This window comes from Macrosteles quadrilineatus, unplaced genomic scaffold (genome assembly GCF_028750875.1).
Source record: "Macrosteles quadrilineatus isolate MER2022 unplaced genomic scaffold, UCM_ALF_1.0 Scaffold_21__1_contigs__length_2333173, whole genome shotgun sequence".
Classification (NCBI taxonomy): domain Eukaryota; kingdom Metazoa; phylum Arthropoda; class Insecta; order Hemiptera; family Cicadellidae; genus Macrosteles; species Macrosteles quadrilineatus.
This window is the reverse complement of record NW_026542614.1, coordinates 1,677,647-1,700,620: the sequence shown is the minus strand read 5'-3', so window position 1 is coordinate 1,700,620 and position 22,974 is coordinate 1,677,647. Positions and strand designations below refer to the sequence as shown.

The following is a 22,974-nucleotide window of genomic DNA, read 5'->3' as shown; positions in this document are numbered from 1 at the left end:
GTAGATTAAAACTGTGCAAAGTAATCTAAATATAAAGATTCTTTCATTAGTTGGGATACTAGTGTATGCGAAGTGTTTTGACAGTAACATTGTCTGACATTAAAATATATTGCACTCATTGCTATTGCAGTTCTAAAGATACTATGGCTAAATGTTACCACGTTATGTGTAAATACTAAATGTGCGTTTGGTCTATTCTCTTAAATGTAAAATTGTCGGTATGGATTTAAATTTCTAACGGGAAAGATGGCTGAAGCTCAAATTGTTGTCAAATTATTATTGTGGTAAAATCTTGCCATGCTGGCTGTCTAGGGTTAAATAATTTAACAGGCACTCTATTATAACATTTTTGTCTCTTTAGTTTTTAGCAATTTGTTATATCCCCTTTGCATTGTAACCTGAAAAAACTGCCAATAACAACAATGGATAAATAATCTTTTATTGGCATTCTAATGTTAGTAGCGACATACAAAGTTGTACAATTGTGTTAAAAGACCATTCAAGTTATTTTATATCATTGAAAAATATATATTTTCATGCAAACTATCAATTTAAGTCAAATATATGGTTTAAGATAAGATATAAAACAGTTTTCTTGTTCCATGAATTTAATACTAATGTTACAAAGGGTTGGTAGAACATAAGGACATAGAAACACCACAAACATCTTTTGTTCTCAGCTATGAATGTTTGATATTTTATGAAGTATTTTATTAAATCTTGAAAATTAGGTTTTGACCTCGCACACAATGCTACAACATACTAACCACTTGTAAAGTATTCTAACCCACATTCCCTGCTCAGGTCTGGTGATCGACACTGACAATGAACAAGCCATCTCTGCCAAGCTGCTGGCCGACGGAGCCGAGTACTCACTGAAGGCTGGAGCTCACGTGTCCGGTGACGGAAACAAGAAGAAGTACGAACCTATCCTGGAGTACAAGTACCCGGAGGCAGCCAAGAGTGAGAGGGCTTGGATAGGACGCAAGGGAGCTGCGAAGGGCGGCCGAACTCAGCAGTCCTCTGTGGGCGTTACAGGTTTGTGCCTCTGTCTGAATTTGAACACATTCACTACAGGTGTTAGGAGACTGCACATACAGAGCAGTGTGATGGCGGGTTCAGTACCTGTTAAGCTTTTGTCATTTCGGTGAAGTTATAAACTGTGTCAAGCAGAGTGGTGAGCAGGATGCAAGTACGGAAAAGAACCCTGCCCCGCCATCGTTGCTTTAGATATTTTTTGTACTGTCATATCAACAATTTTCCTAATACTTTAATTACTGTTGAATTAATTTAATACCACTATTGTCCAGTGATGTGACTCTCAATGTTATTGGGAGCCTTTATCATTCCTCCCTCATCATCCTCAATTGATAAGATCTTTACTAGGTCTGTGTTTGATTGTTGAATGTTGTTAGTAGCTGACATAATTGACCTTGAATTCTGAAGTAGGGCTTTGAATTATACAGTAAAAAACCAACACACATTTTTAACTTGAAATTATAGGATTACCTTAACAAGTTTTGGTTTTATAAGTTCACTCATGCTTTTTAACCGTACGGATCTATTCTAATCGCAAGGTAACTGTTATCAGGTGCCGTTTTTGTGGAGAAGAAACCCGACAGTCCGTACCGCAAGTACGAGCTGAAGGCTGTGACACTGACAACCCCGCGTATCAAGGTGACGGTTGACGGTGTCGTCACTGTTGACGCCGACCTTGTAGCAACCGACCTGAAGGCTTCTTACGACAAGGACTCGTACACACTCAACTCCAAGGTGCAGAAGCTCGGAGAAAGCAAGTACATCGCCAAGATCGAGTTTGTCCCCTCACAGTACCCAGACTTCGGTGCCAGTGTCAAATGGGAGTACGAGAGAGTTCCACACAAGGTAGGCTACTGAGGAATTGGATTGCCTTTAAATATTTGTTTACAACTATTTTTTCAAGTTTGAATTTTGTTGGTTTGATTTGCTTTGTGAAATTGAAAGGGGAAGTTTTGGTAAACTCAGGCTTTTTTAGAATCAAGACCTCTTTGTCACATACTTGTTAGTTATGTTAATGGATTCTTGTCTGCAGCTGGAGAACAAACTTGTGGTTGTCCACGGACCCGATCTCAAGAGTGAGACTTCTCGTCTGTCGATACAACAACTGCTCAACTACAAGTATGAAACTGTCAAGGTGTTTGACTTCCACACTGAGAATACAGGTGGGTTTAAAAAACCTATAATAGCATACAGGAAAGAAATTATTGTTATGTTTGTTGGCATATCAATTACCAATTATGTAAGGTCAATATACTCTAGGTACCTAATACTAGTAGACTTGAAGTATGGAATACATAGCATCTAATATAGTTCGTAATGTTGTGGTCTTTGGGAATAGCCGTGTCATATTCATGTTAACTTGACACCAGTAGTAGTGCTCTGAAGATGGCCATTTGCAACAATGATGAATCTTCGGCTCAGATGTTCAATGTTAAGACGTGATTTTACCTTGAACACCACAATATTATAGTTAGGGCGATTTGAGTTGGGCTTGTTTGACCTTTTTGTTTAGGCTCAATTTTGTCCTCTTCTAGTTTATCTTCTTCTCTATCTTTCCTCTATTTTTTTGTTTTTTTTTTTATCTTTTTCTCTATTTTTTCCTGTATTGTCTTCTCCTCAATTTCCCTCCCCTCTACCTTCTCCTTTCCTTATTTTGTTTTCTCGTTCTCATCTCACTTATCCTCCGTTCATGCAACCCCTTAATTCTTTTCGCTCAAGTAAATTGTCTTGTTCCATTTGTATTTTTCTATCTGATTTACCAACTATTGTTATTGTTCTTGCAGTGACCTACCCCCTGCTTGGTATCTCTGCCTCTGTCAAGGGTGGAGCCACTCCTAAGAGTGCTGACTATGATATTGACGTCACTTACGACAAGACCAACGTCAAGAGCAAACTGGATGCCAAATCCGGAGGCAAGAATCCCCTCGACTACTCTGTTGACTTTGAGGTAACATTGATATGTGTATTGGTAAACTACTTAGGCCGTTATTTCTTGAACCTGATGAAAAAGTAAAAGAAATGATTTAGACAAACAAAAAAATACTTTAACATATTTTGACAATACATAGAAAATCGCTGTTCATGAAATTTTTATTAAATTGCTGTCTACGGAAATATCTCACAGTAGTTGTGAGGTTGTTTATCTGAGTCGATATTTTACTGGAATAAGGTAACAACCTTGTTAAATATCCTTCAATATCAAGAAACCTTCATTGTGTGAGCTTAAGTATAATAATACCCTCCATTTATTATGTTGGTTGTGTGAATAGCAAAAAGCTCAATAATTAGAAACAGTCAACTTTGTTTGCAATTTAAATCTTATCATTATCCTTTGAGATTCTTGCTATTAAGGTTCAACCGTTCATGAATTTGGAAGAAAGGAGTCTTTCACGGTTAACTGTGGCTTATGTACAGGCTGCTGCGTTGGGCAACAGCGTCCACTTCATCAGCAAGCACGACCGAGTTACACCAACCAAGTCCAAGTTCGCCAATTCACTGGAGATTAAACCTGGCGGCAAGTACCAACTGAACGCTATCTCTGAGTTCAACGCAAAGTCTGGAGATTTCCTGCAATCTCTCGACGCCGAACTGAAGATGCCCCAGGACCCTAAGAATATCAAGTGAGTTGTTAAGGGTTAAGATAGGGGACTTTTTCTGTACTTTTCTGGATCAAGCGTACTGGATCAAGTGTGGAAATCTCAACAAAACCATGATTCCTGTGTCATAATAATCTATTTATTTAGCAATGAAATCATACATAAACTTTTAATCCAAAATTTTTGCTTCTAAGGCCCAAATTCATCAAGGATTACAATGAATCTATCTTGTGTTTTTTAATATGGGAAACAAATTCATTTATTCAATTTGAAATAGATCTACTTTATAACTGAGCAATTCAGTAAACAGGAAGTATTAAATATTTTCTTAGTGAGTTACCACTAACTACTTACATTTTTAACTTTGTGGGTTAGTGTCCTATTTACTTAAACCCCTTATGATGAGTTATCTATCCTTACCTAGTTTCACTTTTGAGTTCTCAGGATCCTTCCAACTTATGTCACAAATTCATTAAATGAGTAACGTATTCTTTAATCTGAATGAAAAATATAAGCAATTTTGTGAATTTATAAATCAAAGTTATTTTCATTTTTCATTAATTTTATTTTCTTCAATAATGATTTAAAGTTTTGGTTAAAGCCGTTTTAGAATCATTTAAATGTTAATTTTGTAAATCTTTAAGCTATTCATTCACACAAATTTTATAATTTTAGACTCAAGACCAAGGTTGAAATGAACAACAAAGAAAATGAAATCGAACTCGCAATAAGCGCCGGAAACAAACACATCATTGATTTTGAATACGAGCGCCAGAAGAAAATCGATCCCTCTGGCAAGTTCAAGCTGTCTGTTCCCAAGTACGTTGAGAGCGAAGGATCTTTCGAGGCCAAGGCTGACAAACTTTCTGGAGTTTTCCACGTTGACATCCTCAAGACTGGAAGAAAGGTAATTTGAGACTAGTTTGCAACAAAGCTGTGATATTTTATCCATCCATCAATCAAGTCTTTGTTGTGAGAAAATCTTATGGATTTTGATCAAATTAATTAGCATAAAATTATTAAACTTATTCTTATTATTAATATTCAAATACATAATGTTCGCTGCATTTTCATCCCCTATAAATGCTGGTAGAGTAATGTTTGGCAAAATAACCTGAGTTTTTAACACATCTGTTTTACTTGGTTTTATCTGCATTACTTTGTTTATAGTTTTGTGAGAAAGTATTTTTTCTAACTTTGATTTTGAAATTATCATTCCAGATTGAAGGAAAAGTTGACCTAACCAAGAGCCAATCCCAAGTGAAGGGCTTTGGAGAGGTTCTGTGGGACTCTAAGAAAGACCCGAGCAAGAAGATCCATATTGAGACCGACACCACCATTGCTGGAAAAACCATTGATTCAAAGTGAGTGTTGGCATTCAATACATGAAAGAAGTTAGGAAATCTATTGAAGTCTATTGAAATTGAAATTACATAAGTTGGTTTTATGGCCATTTTTACCCAAAACATATTTGGCCTCACCAACTACCTCCACTTCTTTTTATCTTTAGCGTCTTCTTTAAAGTACATTCTCATTTCTTGTCAATTCAACTTTTATCCCATCTTTGGGGCGTCCATCCAAATTTTCCTTCCATATTTCATCATAACTTTGACTATATCACAATCACAAGTTCACCAGTTCAATGCTGAGAAAATTCAGTATCACTCATCATCAACCATCTGATAAATTATCTTTGCCAGAGAAACAGGTGATAGTCAGACAAAGCTTTACAGATCATCTCGTTCTGTTCTACACTCACCGTTCATTCACAATCAGCTGGTATGCACCTAGGTGTGTGCCACTTAAAAGTAATATGTAAATTTGTGTTACAATAAATTTAGTAAAATAATCCATAAATTTAGCGAGCTTTTATTTAGTTTTAAAGTTGTTCGTTCAACTGATTTAAAATGTTTTTCAACCTATTCAACTTGTGATACAGGAACACAGTGCAAGTACTAGAACACAAGGGAGAGGTGAATGTGAAGGGAAGTCTGGAAGGTTCTCTCACTGACGGAACACTCATTGGAGACGCTGAGGTCGTCTTGCCCAACGGCAGAGTCCTGGCCGCCAAGGTGGGACAATAGTACCACTTACATGGAAACTTAAACATTATTCATGTGTTTTCAAGATCTTGAGTACACTGTGGTGCTTGTGTTATTTTTTAATCTAACGCAAGATAAAAATAACCTTAATTGGTAGTAATTCAAGCAATAGTAATCTTGTTTACGTGAAGAATTACACATTGTTACTTAAGAAGTTTCCATTTTATGTACGCTAAGTTATTCTTATTATTTAACCATAGATAGGTAGTTGCTACTCAATAAATTACAATTAAACATCTCTACTTATACATTTGACCATTTTTGTTAGATAAATGTATGAGAAAATGTGTAAAAATTTATTAAAAACTAGTTTACTTCCCAGTAAATCGTGACAATTTTCTCATGGAGTTACATCAAAATTTACGAACTGTAAAGCCTTCTCTCCTATCTAAACATTTTGAAAATCTGGAAAATGTTACACAGAACTCCGTCTAACAATACCTTTTCCAAAATGGAAACCCTTTTAAATGTAAACTATTAAATTGCTCAACAATTTTAAAAACAAACAAACAATTTATAAACATAAACTTCAAACTGAAATTGAAAATTATTTCTTTTTAGGTTAACCGCCTAGTGCACTTGGGCCCTGAAGACAACAAGGTCGAAGGCACGTGGGAACTGTACGATTTTGCCTCCAAGAGTGCTCAACCGAGGAAGGTGGTTTTGAAGATCGCAGCCAAGAACGTGAACCCTGTGAAGGTTCAGTTTGACGGACAGGTTGACTTGACCTACGTTACACCGGAGAAACAAGATGTCGTTCTGCATGTAGTCGGCAAGAAGATCCCTCAGGCTGAGAAATGGTCCATCTCTGGACAGGTAAACTATTGGTTTGTTACTGTTCATTTGTAGAATTCTCTCTCAGGCCCCATTTTTTATGTGCTGACTGAACTAGTCCAGATCGAAAAATTTCCCAAATATTTTTCTAATATCACTTTTAATATAAAACTAGTTTTCAGCTACTTTAATTCCAAAAGAGTTCTAGAGAAGAGTCCTCTTTTCCCCCGGAAGAAGTGGGTGAGCATAAGCCTACCCCTCACCCTAATCCCTGGCCTGAGAATTTGGAGAAGATGTTCTCTCGGTTAGAACACAGATCCTAGAAGTCTAGATTAAAATCTGGCCAGTTCCCGGTGTGATTAATAATATTATTCATATTCAAATCGTTCATAACTTATAGTCTTTGAATCATATCAATATGAATAAGTAATATTTAAATATAATTTAACTGTGAACTGTCTTTGGTACTTGAGGTGTAATTATGACTAAACCTCCAAATGGATTTAAAAAATGTCGGTGATTACATATTTCACTCTCCTAGGGTTCAGTGACCGGTTCACTCATCAAGTACCCGATCCACACCAAGTTGAACGCGGAAGTGTCTGACCAGCTGATCAAGGGACAGCTGACAGCAGACAAGAAGTTCCCTCCGGCTCATTACGACTTTGAGCTGAAGGCTGGAAACGACATCGCCATCAACTCCAATGGAAAAGTGAATGGTGAACAGTTGAACAACGACATTGAACTGACCTTACCGGCTGACCTTCCTGTGACCTCTGTAAAGTGGCATACGGCCAACACCGTCAACATCTACCATGCAGGAGAGGCCGGCCGAAAGGTATATTGCTCGTGTCTGTCTTACAATCAAGTTATTAACTATCTCCAGTAGCAGCAAATGATAAGTTCAGCTGGTCTTTAGATATTGTAGTGAACAACTTTGGTTTCAGTTGAGATGGTATCGTCGCAATTACATATGTTGTATGCTATTGTTAGTAATGCAAAATAAGTTTCAAATTTAACCCAAGTCGTAGGACTTCACATTGCATTATGTTAATATTTTGTCACTAAAATTTGTTCGGCTCACTGGATTTGTTTGCTAACACAAAACGTTCTTATCACTATACATAAAACTAGTTTGTATATATTAATTATTTAATCGGTGGAGAAATATTTCTGTAACTTGTAGTTAAATCAGTGTTCTTAACTAAAAAAACAATGATTTATTAGTTATTTTTATTTTCTCTCTCCCTGAAGTGTATTCTTAAGCTAAGATATTTCCTCCAAACAATATTATCTCAATGACAATGATATTATTTGCCAGGTTGTAACCAACAACGCCGTACACTGGAACAACGACAAGTTTGTGAAGTTCAACGTGGAAGGAGCTCAGAAGGAGCAGCACGCCGAGGGCAAGGTGGTGTGGGAGTCTCATGTGCTGAGTGCTCGCACACTCACTTACAAGGTCAACTGCGACGACAAGAAACAGAAGGGAGAGGTAGACCTGGCCCTGGCGTGGGAGGGCAAGAACGCAGACGTCAACGTGAAGGCGGACGTAGGCTCAAACCCTGTCCATCTCACAGTGACCAGCAATGTACCCGAGCATGGCAAATTCGAACTGGACGCATACCACAAGGTGAGGTTTCAAGGAAATGTCATCTGTAATTTGTTTTATAGTTCATTTAAATGTTTGCAAAAGGATTACCTTTTTGAAATTTGAATTGCCATTATCTTATCGATTAAATTCTGAGAAGTCCTATTTTAAGACATAATAAATGTGTGTTAATATATAATAACATGTTTTTTTTTTGCCTTTATTGTTTATCTGAAAGCAACTGAACTTTCAAGTAAGCTAGCTGAAGAAAATCCCTGAACAAAATGTTAATCCTCTATCACTTGAGGAATTAAAATACTTAGGTATTGTTTTGATCCTTCTATACACATCTTCCTTTGTTTACCTCCTTTGTTAACTTATGTAATAGATTATACATTACAAAATTTATTTTAAAATCAATTCTCAATGGTGATTAGTACTCTCATTATTGGCTGTTAATCACAAAATATGTTTTTTGTCTTTTTATTAAAATTTCTCATTGAAACATCCTGCTAGTCAAAAATGCTACTTTATTACCTGTATAATAAATTTATTTTCCATAATTATTTAGTATTTTCTGTTTGCAGATCGTAGATGGAGGAGAGTCAGGCGAGACCTCAATCTCCGCCTCAGGCAAGGACAAGAAGTTGGTCTACACAGGCAAGTACTCCAAGAGCAAGACGGCGCCCTACATCGATGTCAGTCTGGAACTGCCTCAGGGCAAGTCTCGCTTCTACACCAAGCTTGAGAAGAAGGGTGAGCAACACGCTCTGGTGGAGGCAAAGTTACTGTGGCCGGCCCAGGGCGGTGGCAGTCTCGACCTCAACGGAGAAGTGAACGTCAAGAGTCTCGACAGCTTTTTAGTCAAACTTTTTGTCGACAGTCCTAAACTTAGCTTGAACAAGATGGAGTTTGAGGCAGCCAACCAGCCAGCCAAGTCTGCGGCAAAACAGATTTCCTTCCACGGCAAGAACGGCGACAAGGAGATCTCTGGAAAGTGAGTTGTATTTAAATTCCATCTTTAACATAATTTTCTTGAAAGATACATAATCTACAGAGAATACTTGCAAATTGATTTTAACTTGATCAATTGTTCAATTGTTGTTGTGTAGTCAATTGTTGATATAGATATAGTCTGAACTGAATGCAGTGTGAATTATTGTAAGACAATTTTTGATGCGAGACATGAATTTATGGTACTGTGATCAATCAAACATTACTCTGAAAAAATTCAGAAAATTTAATCTCTGTTTCTTTGGACTGGGTTGTAAATTTTGTCTGAAAATGGGCTCACTGGTTGTAAATTTAAAAAAGTTATTTGATCACATACTCATCTGAGACGAGATATTCATCCAGATGAATTGCTGTACAATTGTGATATAATATAACCATAACTTAATATAATGAAGAAACAATAGTTTTTAAATTATTATTCAACATGTTAACTAATACGACTTTAAACCATACTTTCAGTCTGGCTTTGGTCTCCAAGGGAACCGCACCAAACATCCACTACGAGGGGACTGGAGTGTTGAAGGTCGGAGAAACATCGTACCCGCTGGAGTTCAAACTGAAGACCGAACATGAAAAGGGCAAGAAATTACAGGTAACAATTATGATTTGCCCTAACCTATAAACCAACATTTGAAAAAAAAATCTCTGCTCAAATCCTAATTTTTAAAATGGTTGTTAAGAAGCCATTGATTAATTGTGTTGTGGGACACCGTCCGCCACAATGTGAGCTTATTTTGGGGGGAACTTGTTTCAAGTTTCTGAGCCTGTAAAACATAAGGTATCTGATAAACTGCAGAAATCTGCTTATTAGCTATGCCTGAAGAAGATGTGCACATCACCGTGGCTCCAAACTTCAAAGGTGTTCCCCCTTGCCTCAATTAGATCTGTGCAGTCTTCATACACTACAATTACAGACTGTTTACCCACTATGAATTATTGAGCCATCCAGGTGCTTGAATCTAATCATTCCTGTAAATCTGCCTAGCCTCCTGTCTGGTTGTATAATATTTTAGAACTATATCAGATGGAACAAACGAGTGAGCCCGCATCCGACTAATAAGTGTTCTAAATGGTTCCATATCTTCCTAAGCCCATTACATGACTCACTGACATGTATTCCCACAAGAGATTCCACAGAAAGGTTGTTGGCCTTTTTGAGGAGACCAAACTAGGTTGGAAAACACTGACATAAATGTTTTCTAACAGAACGAGCTGGAAGTGAAGGCTGGCAAGTACTCCTACTCCAGTCACACCCTGGTGGAAATTGACGAGGCTTTGAACTCGTTCAAGCTTGATAGTGACGCCAAGTACTGCAAGGAAGAAGGATGTAAGGCCGACTCCATCAAGATGCACTCACACAGAAAAGGTATGTTTGTTATGTGAATTAAGGCTAAAGTTAGGTAATGCTGTTTTAACTGTTTTTACATGGATGAAATTTTCACTGCCATATTTCAGTTGCCATCTTTGAATTTACATTTTTCTCAATGGAAAAAACTTGAGTGGTTTTCAATTTTCATTGCTTTTGCATAAAAATGGTTTGAGTCACTTAACAAAATGTCACGTGAACATTAAAAAGGTAGGAACATTAAATAATGTGATTTAAAGTCCCAATCTGGAAAATATGAAAATATTTTGGGAGCAAACATTTTTAAATCACTCTGTTAACTTAGGTATATTATCCAATTCAATTTAACACTAATACCGAAACCCTATCTAGGCTGACGTTAACCGAAACCCCCGGTCTGTGAGACCCCATTTGAAAAATAATGGACCCCGCTTAGAAACACACAAACCGAAACCCTTGGCCTGTGAGACCGCGCTTTAAAATACACTAAAGCTGGGCTTCTGAGACGGGCATGTTATGAACAGACAACCTGCCAAGGTCACGGCACCCTTGCAAAATGAACAAACAATATATCAATTGGTAGGGGAAGAAAAGGGGGGAAGGTATTGGGGTAATGGAATCTCCCAAGTGAACAGTGTTGAAAACATGCGTTTGTGAAAATTCCCTTGGGCCTGTCAGACCGGGGTTTTGGTATTAGTGTTAACTATAAGACATTCCAAGGCAGAACCATTGGACCCTATCCCAAAAATTCATGCATTGTCTGGGTAGATGAGTGGTTATAGTGCTTCGCCTAACAATTAAAAGGTTACCGGATCATGAGAATTATACAGAGTTATACTCATATTTGGGTGTGACGTCCCCATCTCAATTGATAATAATTTAATTACATGTGTACATTAAATCCATTGATTAGATATCTTCATTCAAAATTATTCGCGATCTTGTGTGGTTGGGTACAGTCTACATACAGCTTCGTACTGACTGTTGACAATTGTAGGATTTGAGGAGTACGAGGCGACCAGCGAGGCTAAGCTGGACATGTTGACTCACATTGTACTGGACAACCCTCTGGTGATCAAGAGTCATTACAAGAGAACCGGCTGGAACAGAGACAACCTGCTGGAGGTGGAGAACGGAGCGGACAAACTCAAGTACCACAGCTACATCAAAGACGACCAGTCTGGTGAGTGAAGGAGAGATGCAACGGTTCTCTTGTGAAAATGTTCATCATATTAGTGATTGAAGGTCTTCTACAAGTTATTCCTTGTAAAACTTTCTTGAATATCAGATAATAACCTTCCCCTACCCCTAACCCACACAATTAACTGGAATAAACAATGAGAATAAACATTGAACATAGAATATACAAAGATTGTTTTATAAACAGAGACTATTGATCATGTATATAGACGAGTTTTATTATCTAGTGGTTAGAAAGAGATGACTTGACACAACTGATTAGTTAGTTCAAATAGTGCCAGTTTTGTAAATAAAATTGTATTTCTTTTTCTGAAGAAGGCCCTTGTAGGTGGCGGAAATATCGAGTTTACTGTGTTGTGAAGTTTTTTGTGCTTTCTACTACATGGAACTCTTTTTCTTAGATAAGTTAGTTGTGTCCATTCCTTCTTCCTTAATGCAAGTCGTTTGAAAGCCATTTGAGAATTTTTGAACTATTTCATGGGTTTCTATATATAATTATTCTAAGTAAGTTTTTCCTCCAAAAATTAATTTTGAAGGCTTATCTTTCAGAGTTTCAGATTAAATTTTTTACAATTTCTGTTTTTACACAAATGTTTATGTGTTTTTTCTTCATCATAAAACCTAAAAAATGTTATACTATTCTGACTAAGCTATAATGAGAAGCACGACAGTATTCATATTCGTGCAAATTTAGAAAATAAAATTTAAACCATATTCTAAACATTTTCTTATCTCTTGGTTGTACTTTCTCTAATAAATTACATTGATTCTGTACAGGAGTGGAGCTGACCTTACCCAAGCGAACCATCGCTGTAGAATCTGTCTACGATCTGGCAAAGGGAGGAAAACCGGCGTTCAAGATCGAAACCAACTTCTGGCTTGATAAGAAGAACAACCCTAACGACAAGACAGGTCTGCTGTTGGCTTACGAGGCTACCAAGGTGGCTGATGGTGTTTCCACCTCGAGCGAGGCTAAGTTCAACACTCCTGGACTGAAGGTACAGCAAACGTGTAGATAACATACAACAGATAAAGATCGTGTCAATTATGATGGCGTATAGAGGGATTAGGGAAATGCTTCCAAAAACACTGAGAGTCACACAACGAGATGTTTAAGTATTAAATTAATCCAATGGCAATTGATTATTGAGATGGCTAACTGAGAAATTTGAGAGGTCAACTGTAAGAAATTTTCTCCTCAATAAAGAAGCATTTTAATTTCATTTCATGCCTGCTAAAAAGTGATGTTGGTGGTGGAAGTTTCTTGTGTGCATGCAAATCCCACTTGCCATTCAAAAAAGAAACATCTACAGCTTTAATAACCAGTCTCAATCTATTAATTGTGATGATTGTAACCCTTTGAGCAAATAATTTTAGTTTGTGAATTGTGACCTAGCTTTTGCCTGGTTGACTTTTATTTTCATATTACTTCTTTCTACCTCTTTCTTGTGCTTTGTACAGTGTTATATCTCAATTTCCGTTAATTTTATCTAAATTTTCCTTGGATGATGATTTCAAAACAATCTGTTTACAAACACATTGATGTGTTTTTGGCTTCAACGTATGAGAATGGTGTTAGTTTTCAACTTATTGATCGTGACTGTTTAAATCATACCTGAGATATTCAGACCTCAAAGACATTGTAAACACAATCGCTGATGTAAAACCATAGAAGCCACAAATTTCCAACAGTTATACAACTGAACATGCTATTCTGTTTTGCAGGAGCTGACCGTGAAGGGAGATTTTAATGTGAATTTGAAGGATCGTACAATCCAAGGTAAGCTGGAGGCTGACGTGTTTGCCAAGAAGAACCAGAAGATAGTTGTCGACTACAAGGCCGTCGCTAAGAAAGACAAGGACAGCTACAATGCCCATGACACCCTGCACATCCACAGCAAGGTACGGAGCAAAAAATGCATTACGATAAATGGTGTTAAATAATGGTAAGATTGTATTTTTTAAGAGAATTTGAGGTAATCCACTGAAGAATTGTAACTACAAATAAGTGGTGTGGTAGTAGAAACAAAAATTTTGAAATCTAACTGTAGTGCAGCGGTATTGGAGAGGCAAGACAAACTACTTTTGTCTGCACACAGTGCTATCATTAAATATACCCCTAATATGTCAACCTTTTGTATAAGCAGCAGACAATTTTAGTGTTTGGTGTGTTGGCTTTGTTCGGTTCATTTAGGGGTGAGCAGTTATTCAATACTTGAAAATATTTCTATAGTTACATTTTTAAATGTATAGCCTATGCTTGATAATTTTTTTATCTGCCAAGAAATTTCTTTTGTAATAAGAACTTTATTTAGTATCTCCGAATACAAAAATATTACAGGTGCTACTATTAAACATATGTGGTAATTTTTCAACATGCAAGTGGAAATAGAAAAATGCACTTAGTTCTTTTAGTAAAATAACATACTTTTTCAACAGGCACTACCCATCGACTCTCAAATTGAAAGGAAATTTGAACTGACAAAGCAGGGCTTCTCTTACTTTGTCACTGCTTACTACGTCGACTCCAAGAATGCCAAGAGGGAATCTGTTGTCAAATTTAACATCAAACCTCTCAGCCAAGACATCCTGGTTAGTAACAGCTGTTGTTATGTTGTTATCTAAGTAATTCACACTACGTTGACAACATATTTTTGATAAATTCAGTGTTTCTTTTTAGTAAACTTACCAATTAATTGTTAAACGTTAAAATAGGCCTATAGGAGTTTTTTATGCACTAAATTAAGTTTACTTTTATTTAATGGTTTTATATGCAAAATGTTTACTTGAAGATTATCTCTTCTAGGTTAAACTTCCAGAAGGCACCATCTTTTCATTGGACTACGACTCGACCAGAAATGGAAAAGAAATCCACGGAAAAGCTAAATCTGAAATTGTAGGACAACATTATGAAGAAGAATTTGATCTGAAACCCTACAGGCTGAAGTCTAAGTCTTCCACAAAGAATGGAGGTAAGTTGAATAAAGCAATACATTTTCAACGTTCAACTTTTATTTTTTATTTTTTTTATATTCAGGTTTACATTTCTTTTTCCTTTAAATGACTTGCAGGTTTAAAATGTCATCAAATCTGAATTTTTGATGATTGAAACCCATAAAATATGAGCTTGTTGTTTTCTTTCGCAATTCCTTACTAAGCTACTGATTTTTCACAAATAGGATTTCATAAACGTATATTTACATTTTAGTATTAACTTCGGTGTTTTTTTTTTTTTTTTTTTTTTTTTTTTTTTACCTGTCCGGTCTTGAGCTGTACAGTTAAGAGGTGTATACACAATATTGTTATTTCTGTAACAATTTTTTAAATATCAAACTCTCAAAGTCCTGCCAAACTCAAACGAAGAATATCAAGTAACTAACCACTTAACCAGATCTCTTATCTCGAATTTCCTATGAATTTCGTAAAATGTTTGATCAAACACATTGTGTTGTGTGCAGACAAGAGCGGAGTGCTGGACGTAGACGTGGGGGCCGAGCTTGGTCAGCTGGCCGAGGTTAACCTCAAGTTCAACAGCAAGCCTCTGCTCAGTCTAGAGGTGGCCCTGGACGAAGCTCACTTCCTCAAGTCCAAACACAGCTACAACACCGACGTCGCCAAGGAGATCATTGTAAGTAGCCTCACAACACGTAAAATCATACAATGAAATGACGAGTCATGTTCTCGCTTAAATATTGATGGATTCTTTTCAATCTTGTATGTGGTGAACACGTCACAACCTATTAAATTCACAATTTTTTTCATTAAACAAGGTTAAAAAAGTCTGAATACTTATCTATCACTCGTTTGACTATCAATCTTTGAATGAGGTTTAGTTAATTCAAGTTTTATTCAAGTACAAAATTTTAATTAAAAAAATTATTTTCAACAAGCTGCAAAATCCTCTCAATGCATGTCTGCAGAACAAACCACATTCCTTCCAAAGTCCACAAATCTGGTCAGCAGCATTCCTCTTTAATCTTAATTTAACAAACTACATGAATTGTAACCCCAAATATGAATGTTGAGTATTAAAAAATATAAATAATATTACGTTATATCAATAATTTCAAAATTATCTTGCCAAGAGTTTTATATTCTTTTGTGAACATTTCACACCCATGATATCTTTGCAACGCAGTGTCCTAATGCTGACTCTGTTATGCAACAGCAATTCTACAAGGATCACTACGTCGGCATTGCCAAGTCCGCCAACAAGATCGGCAAAGACAGCGCAGCCAAGTTGGCCACCGAGGTAACAGAGAAGGTCGAGGCCATCCGTAAAGCTCTGCCTAACTTCAAGCCTGCCGTCGAACACTACAAGAAGGAACTGGACCAGATGAAGGAAGAGTTCAAAAGCAACGAGCATGTCAAGGACGTCGTCGACTTTTTGTGAGTTAATACCTCGGTTTTGATAAGCCTAAACACTCTTACCACAAAGACTGATTGATAAATTGGAATGAGTGGAATGTAGAAAGGTTAACATGCCTTGTCCTTCTTCAAGGTATTATTCGGTGTATTCAATCGATCACTAGTTCCGGGTCAAATGACCCATTATCAAATCCAACGTGTGGAAAGAAAAGAGTTTTAAGTTAGTAAAAATAATAGCATTCCTTTTTGTGAATGAAAATGTATCGTCGTCTCTGATTACTTCATGAGGGTCAGTCAGGGTTTAAATATTTCACCTAAGTCCATTTTGAACATTTTCCAAACGTCTAAAATGAATGCTGATACAGTTTAACTATTTAGTACTGTTTTTGTCTTTACAAGTCAAGAATTTATAATTACATGTCCAATACAGTTTGCCATTCAAATACCCCATTAACAAGCATTGTTAGAGCTACTTTCTTACTTAAATTTTATTTCGTTTTGGATAGGAAGAGGTTAGCCTTCTCAACACGTAGCCTAGGTATCACAATCAGTTTATAATCTTCCTTTGGTCAGTGGCTATTATATATTTTAATTTTGGCTGTGTTTATTTATGCGTTCCCTATTGGGAAGACTCACCCACTGTTCAGGTAAGCCTGCTCTTTCTGTCCAAAATAAAATCAAACCTATTCTGGCCTAGAGCTCTTTACCAAGAATACCTACTTTCTTACTCATCTAGCCACTCAAATCACAAACGTTTACTAGGCTTGCCAACAATCATGCCTCCACTTTAGGCTATCTTTTATCATTTCCTTGTCATTCCTTTCCTTATGTCTTTCCCCGTCTCCATTCCAAAGGTATTCTTCCTTCTGGCCTTTGGTAAAGTTTATTAAATATCACATTGTTGATTGCAGGAAGAGAACGTTTGGCACCGTGTTTGCACAGATCAGCGCCATCGTACAAGAGGCAGTGACCTCCGGTCAACATCTGCTGGAGCTGCTGAACCAAGGCCTTGAGAGAATCACTCAGTCCGTCAAGGCTACCATTCCCAAGCTGAAGGAGAGCTATGAGAAAGTCTCAGAAACTGTGTTCGCTATCACTGACGACCTGCTGAAGGTGATCACCTCATTGGTGGATAGCATCCTGGACAAGATCAAGGAACATGAGAAGGAAATTCAAGAACTCACTGATGTCATTTCTGACTTTTTCCATGGTAAGACGGTGTTTCTGCCAGTTCATTAACTTCATTGGTCCTTTTCCATAAATTCGCTACTACCTTGTTTTTTTTTGTAGTTTGAAATGCTACTAATCCTTTAGGTTATTTTAGGTTAGGATAGAACCAAGACATAACTTAAATCGTCAATCATGTATTGTTACATAAAATAAAAATTATACAGTGTTTGTGAATTAACGGAAAAGATTTCCATTCCTTTCGTTTATTTTTATAGGTACTCAAAAGTAAATTTAGTCAGTAGAATTTAGGATTAAAACAACTTTCATTGTCAAAGCTTTCATCAGTTCAAAAAAAAATTAAAATTCACAAATCAATAAATTTTGTTATAAAATGTAATGACTAGGGTAAATGAGTGTTCCTAGTAAAAATTAACTAATATTGTTTTAGAAAATTGATTGCACAGTTGAGATAGCCAGTGGTTCTCCAAATAAGTAATCTTGTACCTCTTAACTTGATAAGACAGGAGTTTTGCAAGTACAGTTATTAATTATATAACCAGATACTTTTGTTCATGCTGAATTGTTATGTTTCAGATATGGGTAAGCTTGGAGCCGTGTCCGTTGGTGAACTTCACAAGCAAGTTAAAGACTTTGTCACTACACTGTGGGAACAGATTCAAGCTATGCCTGCTTACAACATGATTCAAGAGAAGATCCAAGAGGTATTTAATTCAGTCAGTTCTAAAATTTGTGGTCTCAGAGTGAAAACTGTGTATTACTTTTCCAATATTTTTTCCTCAATGTAGAGTGAAATCCTCAGGACGACTTGTGTCATGCAGAGTGAATTTTTTTATGACTGTTGTCAGCCAAAGACCAGGACTCTACAATGGGTGACTGTGGAAGCATGTCCATTGTAGATATAGACTGATTAGTTTAGTATTTCGAGACAGATTTTACAAATTTAACGAATCCCTATAACGCTTTCTCCATTTGCTCTTTCCTTTAAATGTGTATTCTTACTTTTCCGCTTCTTTTGTTATATTGAAACTGAAGCATTGATCTACAGCATTCTTGATGTAAAATACAATTTTTGTCACAGCTGAAGAACTTCAAGATCCCGCAGCAATACTGGGATACTTACCACGAACTGGTCACCTCGGCTACCAACTTCCTGCCGACCCCTGAACTTCAAGAGTTCGTCAAAACTGCTTCCGAATACTTTGAAAAGGTTTGTGTGTAGAAAAGTGAGAATCAAACATTAGATAGTTTTAAATACTTAAAAATATAAAATATACCTTGATTTACCATTGTAGAATAAGGTGGATAGTAGATAGCTTACCTTGAAGAAGTGCAGGTAGGCCATAGAAAATATTGAAGTGACACAGAACACGCAATATTTTGTCTCTTTGGGTACTTTGTCAGGTATAAAGTCCTCCTTATAAAAAAATTCAAAATTCTGCCCTAGAGCTTCATCCCTTGAACAAAACTTACTTTTTTTAAACTAATTTTCTAAGGAGAAAGGAAAAATACACAACTAACTCACCTGAATAAATTTTATTTTGAAGTTAAAAGTTTTCCAATATACAGGGTCCAAATATACATTACTAATTTTATTAATGCCAGTGTAGGCCTATTGAACTTTCACTTCTTTTACCCTACTCACCTGCACAGACTAATGAGTATACATTTTTGCTCGCTGCAGTGGTTATTGGTTGATAAATATTTTAACAACTTAAGTACTAAATTGAAGCTTGTTTTGGAAAAAATCAGGTAGTACTAACTAATTTGTACAAAGAAGTACACAAATACTTTAAATACTCAGTTAAACTGGATAAATTCAGTTTGAAGCTGGCTTGCAAAGTATTGATTTATTTTGTTTGCAGATTGTAAAGCAACAGCCGTTCAACAAACAAGAGGCAGCCCAGGAGTTGTACAAGGAGTTTGTTGCTGCCGCTCGATCTCTCGTGCCCTTCCTCGAGTCTTACAAACCAGACACCAAGACAGGAGCTGTTCCCAGCTTCCTGGTGAGTTAATTAAAAATACTAGAGTGGTAATTTGTCAAGTAAGTCACGTTTAGATTTACTCTGTCAAAGGATCAAGTTTTCTACTGATGTGAATTCAAGGGGATTTTTAATGTGATGAAATCAAGAGGTTATTTTGAGTGTATTGGAGCTTCTAGTAAATATTGTTTACATTATCAGTAGTTACATTCCACTATTGGCAATTTCAAAGGGTTTTGTAATGTTATCTTGATGACAAAAGGAAAAGATTATGGTTTTTGAGGTTCTTAGAGGTTCTACTAAAGATTGTTTTATACTACCTATCATATAATATGTGTAATGGAAAATGTGCACTACAAAGGATCATGAATTGAAAGTATTGGAGGAATTGTAGGTAATTTTTTAGTAACAAGAATTTAGTACAGAAATATTGAGCTCCAACCTAAAGGTGAGTGAGCGTAGCGAACGAACTTCAACCAGGACTTGATTGAGCCATGCGAACAAGCTCATCTTGAAAATGAACGGGCATTTGACATTAAAACACATTAGGATCGACAGGACGACGTCTGTCGGGCCAGCTAGTTTAAAATAAAGGAAATCCTGCAACTAGATAATTAAAATGTATATTAAAATAAGGAAACCAAAGGTACTAATCAATATTTAAAATCAAACAATTGTGTTGAAAAAACTAAAAAAAGTAATAACAAACTTTAGAACTTGACAACTCTGGTAAGATTTTGTTTGTTTGTGTAAATTCTAGATACCGTAGACTGATCTTGAGTCAGAAATAAGTTGTGCCTAGACAAGACTTGAACCTCAACATTTATGATTTGATTTACATTATGACTGTATGTGTTGGTGAATCGGTTGACACAATTGATCTTGTTTCAGTTCCCGATTCCGTCGTTCAGTCTGTTTGTCGCTCCTCCTGGTACGTTCCGCTTCAGTCTGCTCAACTGGGTGCGTTCCTCAGACCTTCCCACACTCTCTGAGGTGTTCCACACTTACAGGCCACAACACAGCCCGCTGGACTTCATCCCTCCGTTCTATGGTAACTTACAGCATTTATCAAAACGTATATAACAGTAGAACACAAATGTCATTCTTAAATATATATATAGACGACAGAATATCTATACTAATACAATGGAAATGTGTATTGGCTGTGTAAATAAATGTAAAGTTACTATATTTTACCAAAAATTGCAATATTCCATACAGAAGACTTATAACCTACTCCCAAAAATTGGAGGTTTGTAGCTCGCATCAGCAGTCCTTCACATTAGTACAGATTGTTTAGAGCAGATACGCCCTAAATCATGTTGAACATAACTTTAACTGAGTGTATTGAAAAACATTTAGTCACACTTAAGAAATAACACTATACACCGTATGTACTCGTGTAAAAATATAAATGTTAGTTATTTAATATATGGAAAGGTGATTGATTTTGATTAGCCACTGTAAATTACGAGATTATAATACCTGTTAGGCAATTAGTATTTATTCTTTGTGTTACTTTTTTATCACACTACATATTTATCATCTGTAGCATTGATAGCCTATAGTTTAAATACACGTTTGAAGTGCTACTATAGGGTTTTCATTTACCATTGGTAGTTACAATAACCCATATCATAAATTTTAATCAGTGATAAAGCCTTTTGTAATTCTAAAGCTGTTAACACTATCACCAAATACTGTTTGTGTATGTATAGGTTATGGACTTTCTAATAATAATCAAGAAACTTTTAATGTAAAACTGTTATTGCCGAGTACAAATGAATAAATAAATAAATAATATTAATATCCAAAATCAATGTTCAGCTAGTGCCCAGCTTCTGGGAGGCACCGAGTTCTTCACTTTTGACAAGAAACACTACAGCTTCAAGGGCAGCTGCAGCTATGTGCTCAGCACCGACGCTCTCGACAGCAACTTCACCATCGTCGCCAACATGGAGGGAGGAAAACTCAAGTCCATCACTGTCTTTGACCATGAGAACAGCGTGGAGTTGCAGCATGATGATACGGTAAGTCAAGAAAATCAATACGTCAAATTTGAGGGTTATTTTCATATCTCGACCCTTTGAGATTTATATACAGGATTGCCTTGATCGGTAAGGTAATAGCTACGGTCTTTTCCACAAAAATTTAGGTAAACGGTCACATTGGATTTTCCTGTTGGATGGTCAAAGATACATGCCAATATAAACAAAAATATAATTCTCGGAAGGACAGCAACACTGACCTAAAAACTTGTGTTTACCCAAAATATTGTTTGTTTTCATTTCTGCTGTGGTTATAATAGTGAACAACTTTGGAACTAAATAATTCTAAGCTGGTGTGAAGTAGGCCAGTAGAAATGATCAATCAGCACAGACAACTGATTTTGAAACAATTCTGCACCGTTTGATAATTAGTTGTATTATTCCTATTTTTTAAAAATTTTATTGATCCATCCTCTTGCAAAAGAACTGCAAAACTATCATAGACAGTAATATCATAATATTATACTTTTTTTTAGTTATCTTTCATCCCGTTCTAAGAGTGGTACAGTACTAAAAGTTTCGCTAACAATTTAATTAGCTTAACCGTTTTTTATTTGCATGATAAAATCCCTAAACTATCCTTCACAGAAATGAATTGACATATATTCAAAGAAGCTATACAAAATTACAAGAAACATAGTAAACATCAAAAGGAAAAGATAGATACAAGTAGTAAATATCAAGACACTAATAGATGCCTTATTCTTCAGCTAATCCTTTAATGATACATGTCTAACGAGTATGTTGGTCACAGGTCCTAGTCAACGGACAGCCCGCAGACCTGCCCGTGAGTGTGGGAGACCTCAACATGTGGCGCAAGTTCGACTCCGGCACAGGATTCGCCACTTACTCTGGACTCATGTTCTTCTGTACGCCTCACCTACAGACTTGTGCATTCAGCATTAACGGATACTACTTCGGCAAGACCCGCGGACTGCTGGGAACCTACAACAACGAACCTTATGACGACACTCTGCTGCCTCAGGGCAAGGTGAGACTCATGCTTTTATTTTGTGTCAGCATTAAAAAATGCAAAGAAATTTTGGAAATTGTTTGGATATTTACTTTTTTTAAGAAATTTTATCTAGTGAATGTTCTTAGTTCTTCTAGTGAATTTGTTGTTGTTTCACAGCTGGCCAAGTCTACTGCAGAGTTTGCCAACTCATGGAAGGTGAGTCCTCAGTGTGCTGATGGTGCAGTACATGACTCTCCAGCCGCTCCTCAACCTGAATGTGACAAACTGTTTGCTGGCGACTCCAGTCTTAGGTTAGTAAACTATCCTATTTGTTTTGTGGCTATTTGTTTTACAAATTCAAACTAATATAGTAAATTGAGTGTTTTATTGGAAAAACCAATTCATAGATGGGTGTCTAAGTCGGTATATTGCATGTCTGGTAAAAATCAGATTGCCGGTTAAAGTTTTGAGAAGAGCCTTTTGATAGTCGGAAACTGGACCGAGCTGTCCATGATCGTTAGGTTTTCAATTGATGGTCCTGATTAAAAATATATTCTTGCGTCAATAAACAATCCACACAAGGCATCTTACTCCATCATACACTGATCAGCAGGTTAAAATATGCAGCATTGTCATCCTCTCCCTATAATAGTAGCATACTAGGTTTTTGAAAAAAAAAATTATGTTTTTATTTTAAAATAAATTATTTATAGGAAAATAAGCTAATTACTTCATGCAATTGGATAGAAACTTACTGCGGACTAATATTCAA

General features: G+C 36.4%; 1 protein-coding gene across 1 annotated transcript in view; it reads left to right on the top strand.

The window, feature by feature from the left end:
- The window catches only part of LOC129005482 (apolipophorins-like), a 49,391-nt gene that overhangs the window by 19,405 nt on the left and 7,012 nt on the right, over positions 1 to 22,974 (top strand). The window contains exons 20-48 of the mRNA XM_054434386.1: positions 805 to 1,038; positions 1,592 to 1,884; positions 2,072 to 2,201; positions 2,823 to 2,986; positions 3,454 to 3,659; positions 4,311 to 4,542; positions 4,857 to 4,999; positions 5,575 to 5,707; positions 6,299 to 6,553; positions 7,053 to 7,349; positions 7,833 to 8,144; positions 8,690 to 9,099; positions 9,576 to 9,708; positions 10,323 to 10,482; positions 11,459 to 11,644; positions 12,439 to 12,659; positions 13,387 to 13,563; positions 14,101 to 14,253; positions 14,468 to 14,633; positions 15,120 to 15,289; positions 15,830 to 16,050; positions 16,941 to 17,239; positions 17,794 to 17,921; positions 18,299 to 18,427; positions 19,083 to 19,223; positions 20,091 to 20,250; positions 21,027 to 21,229; positions 22,002 to 22,238; positions 22,380 to 22,513. Coding sequence (XP_054290361.1) covers positions 805 to 1,038; positions 1,592 to 1,884; positions 2,072 to 2,201; positions 2,823 to 2,986; positions 3,454 to 3,659; positions 4,311 to 4,542; positions 4,857 to 4,999; positions 5,575 to 5,707; positions 6,299 to 6,553; positions 7,053 to 7,349; positions 7,833 to 8,144; positions 8,690 to 9,099; positions 9,576 to 9,708; positions 10,323 to 10,482; positions 11,459 to 11,644; positions 12,439 to 12,659; positions 13,387 to 13,563; positions 14,101 to 14,253; positions 14,468 to 14,633; positions 15,120 to 15,289; positions 15,830 to 16,050; positions 16,941 to 17,239; positions 17,794 to 17,921; positions 18,299 to 18,427; positions 19,083 to 19,223; positions 20,091 to 20,250; positions 21,027 to 21,229; positions 22,002 to 22,238; positions 22,380 to 22,513 — 5,827 coding nt within the window. The remainder of the gene's footprint in view (positions 1 to 804; positions 1,039 to 1,591; positions 1,885 to 2,071; positions 2,202 to 2,822; positions 2,987 to 3,453; positions 3,660 to 4,310; positions 4,543 to 4,856; positions 5,000 to 5,574; positions 5,708 to 6,298; positions 6,554 to 7,052; positions 7,350 to 7,832; positions 8,145 to 8,689; positions 9,100 to 9,575; positions 9,709 to 10,322; positions 10,483 to 11,458; positions 11,645 to 12,438; positions 12,660 to 13,386; positions 13,564 to 14,100; positions 14,254 to 14,467; positions 14,634 to 15,119; positions 15,290 to 15,829; positions 16,051 to 16,940; positions 17,240 to 17,793; positions 17,922 to 18,298; positions 18,428 to 19,082; positions 19,224 to 20,090; positions 20,251 to 21,026; positions 21,230 to 22,001; positions 22,239 to 22,379; positions 22,514 to 22,974) is intronic.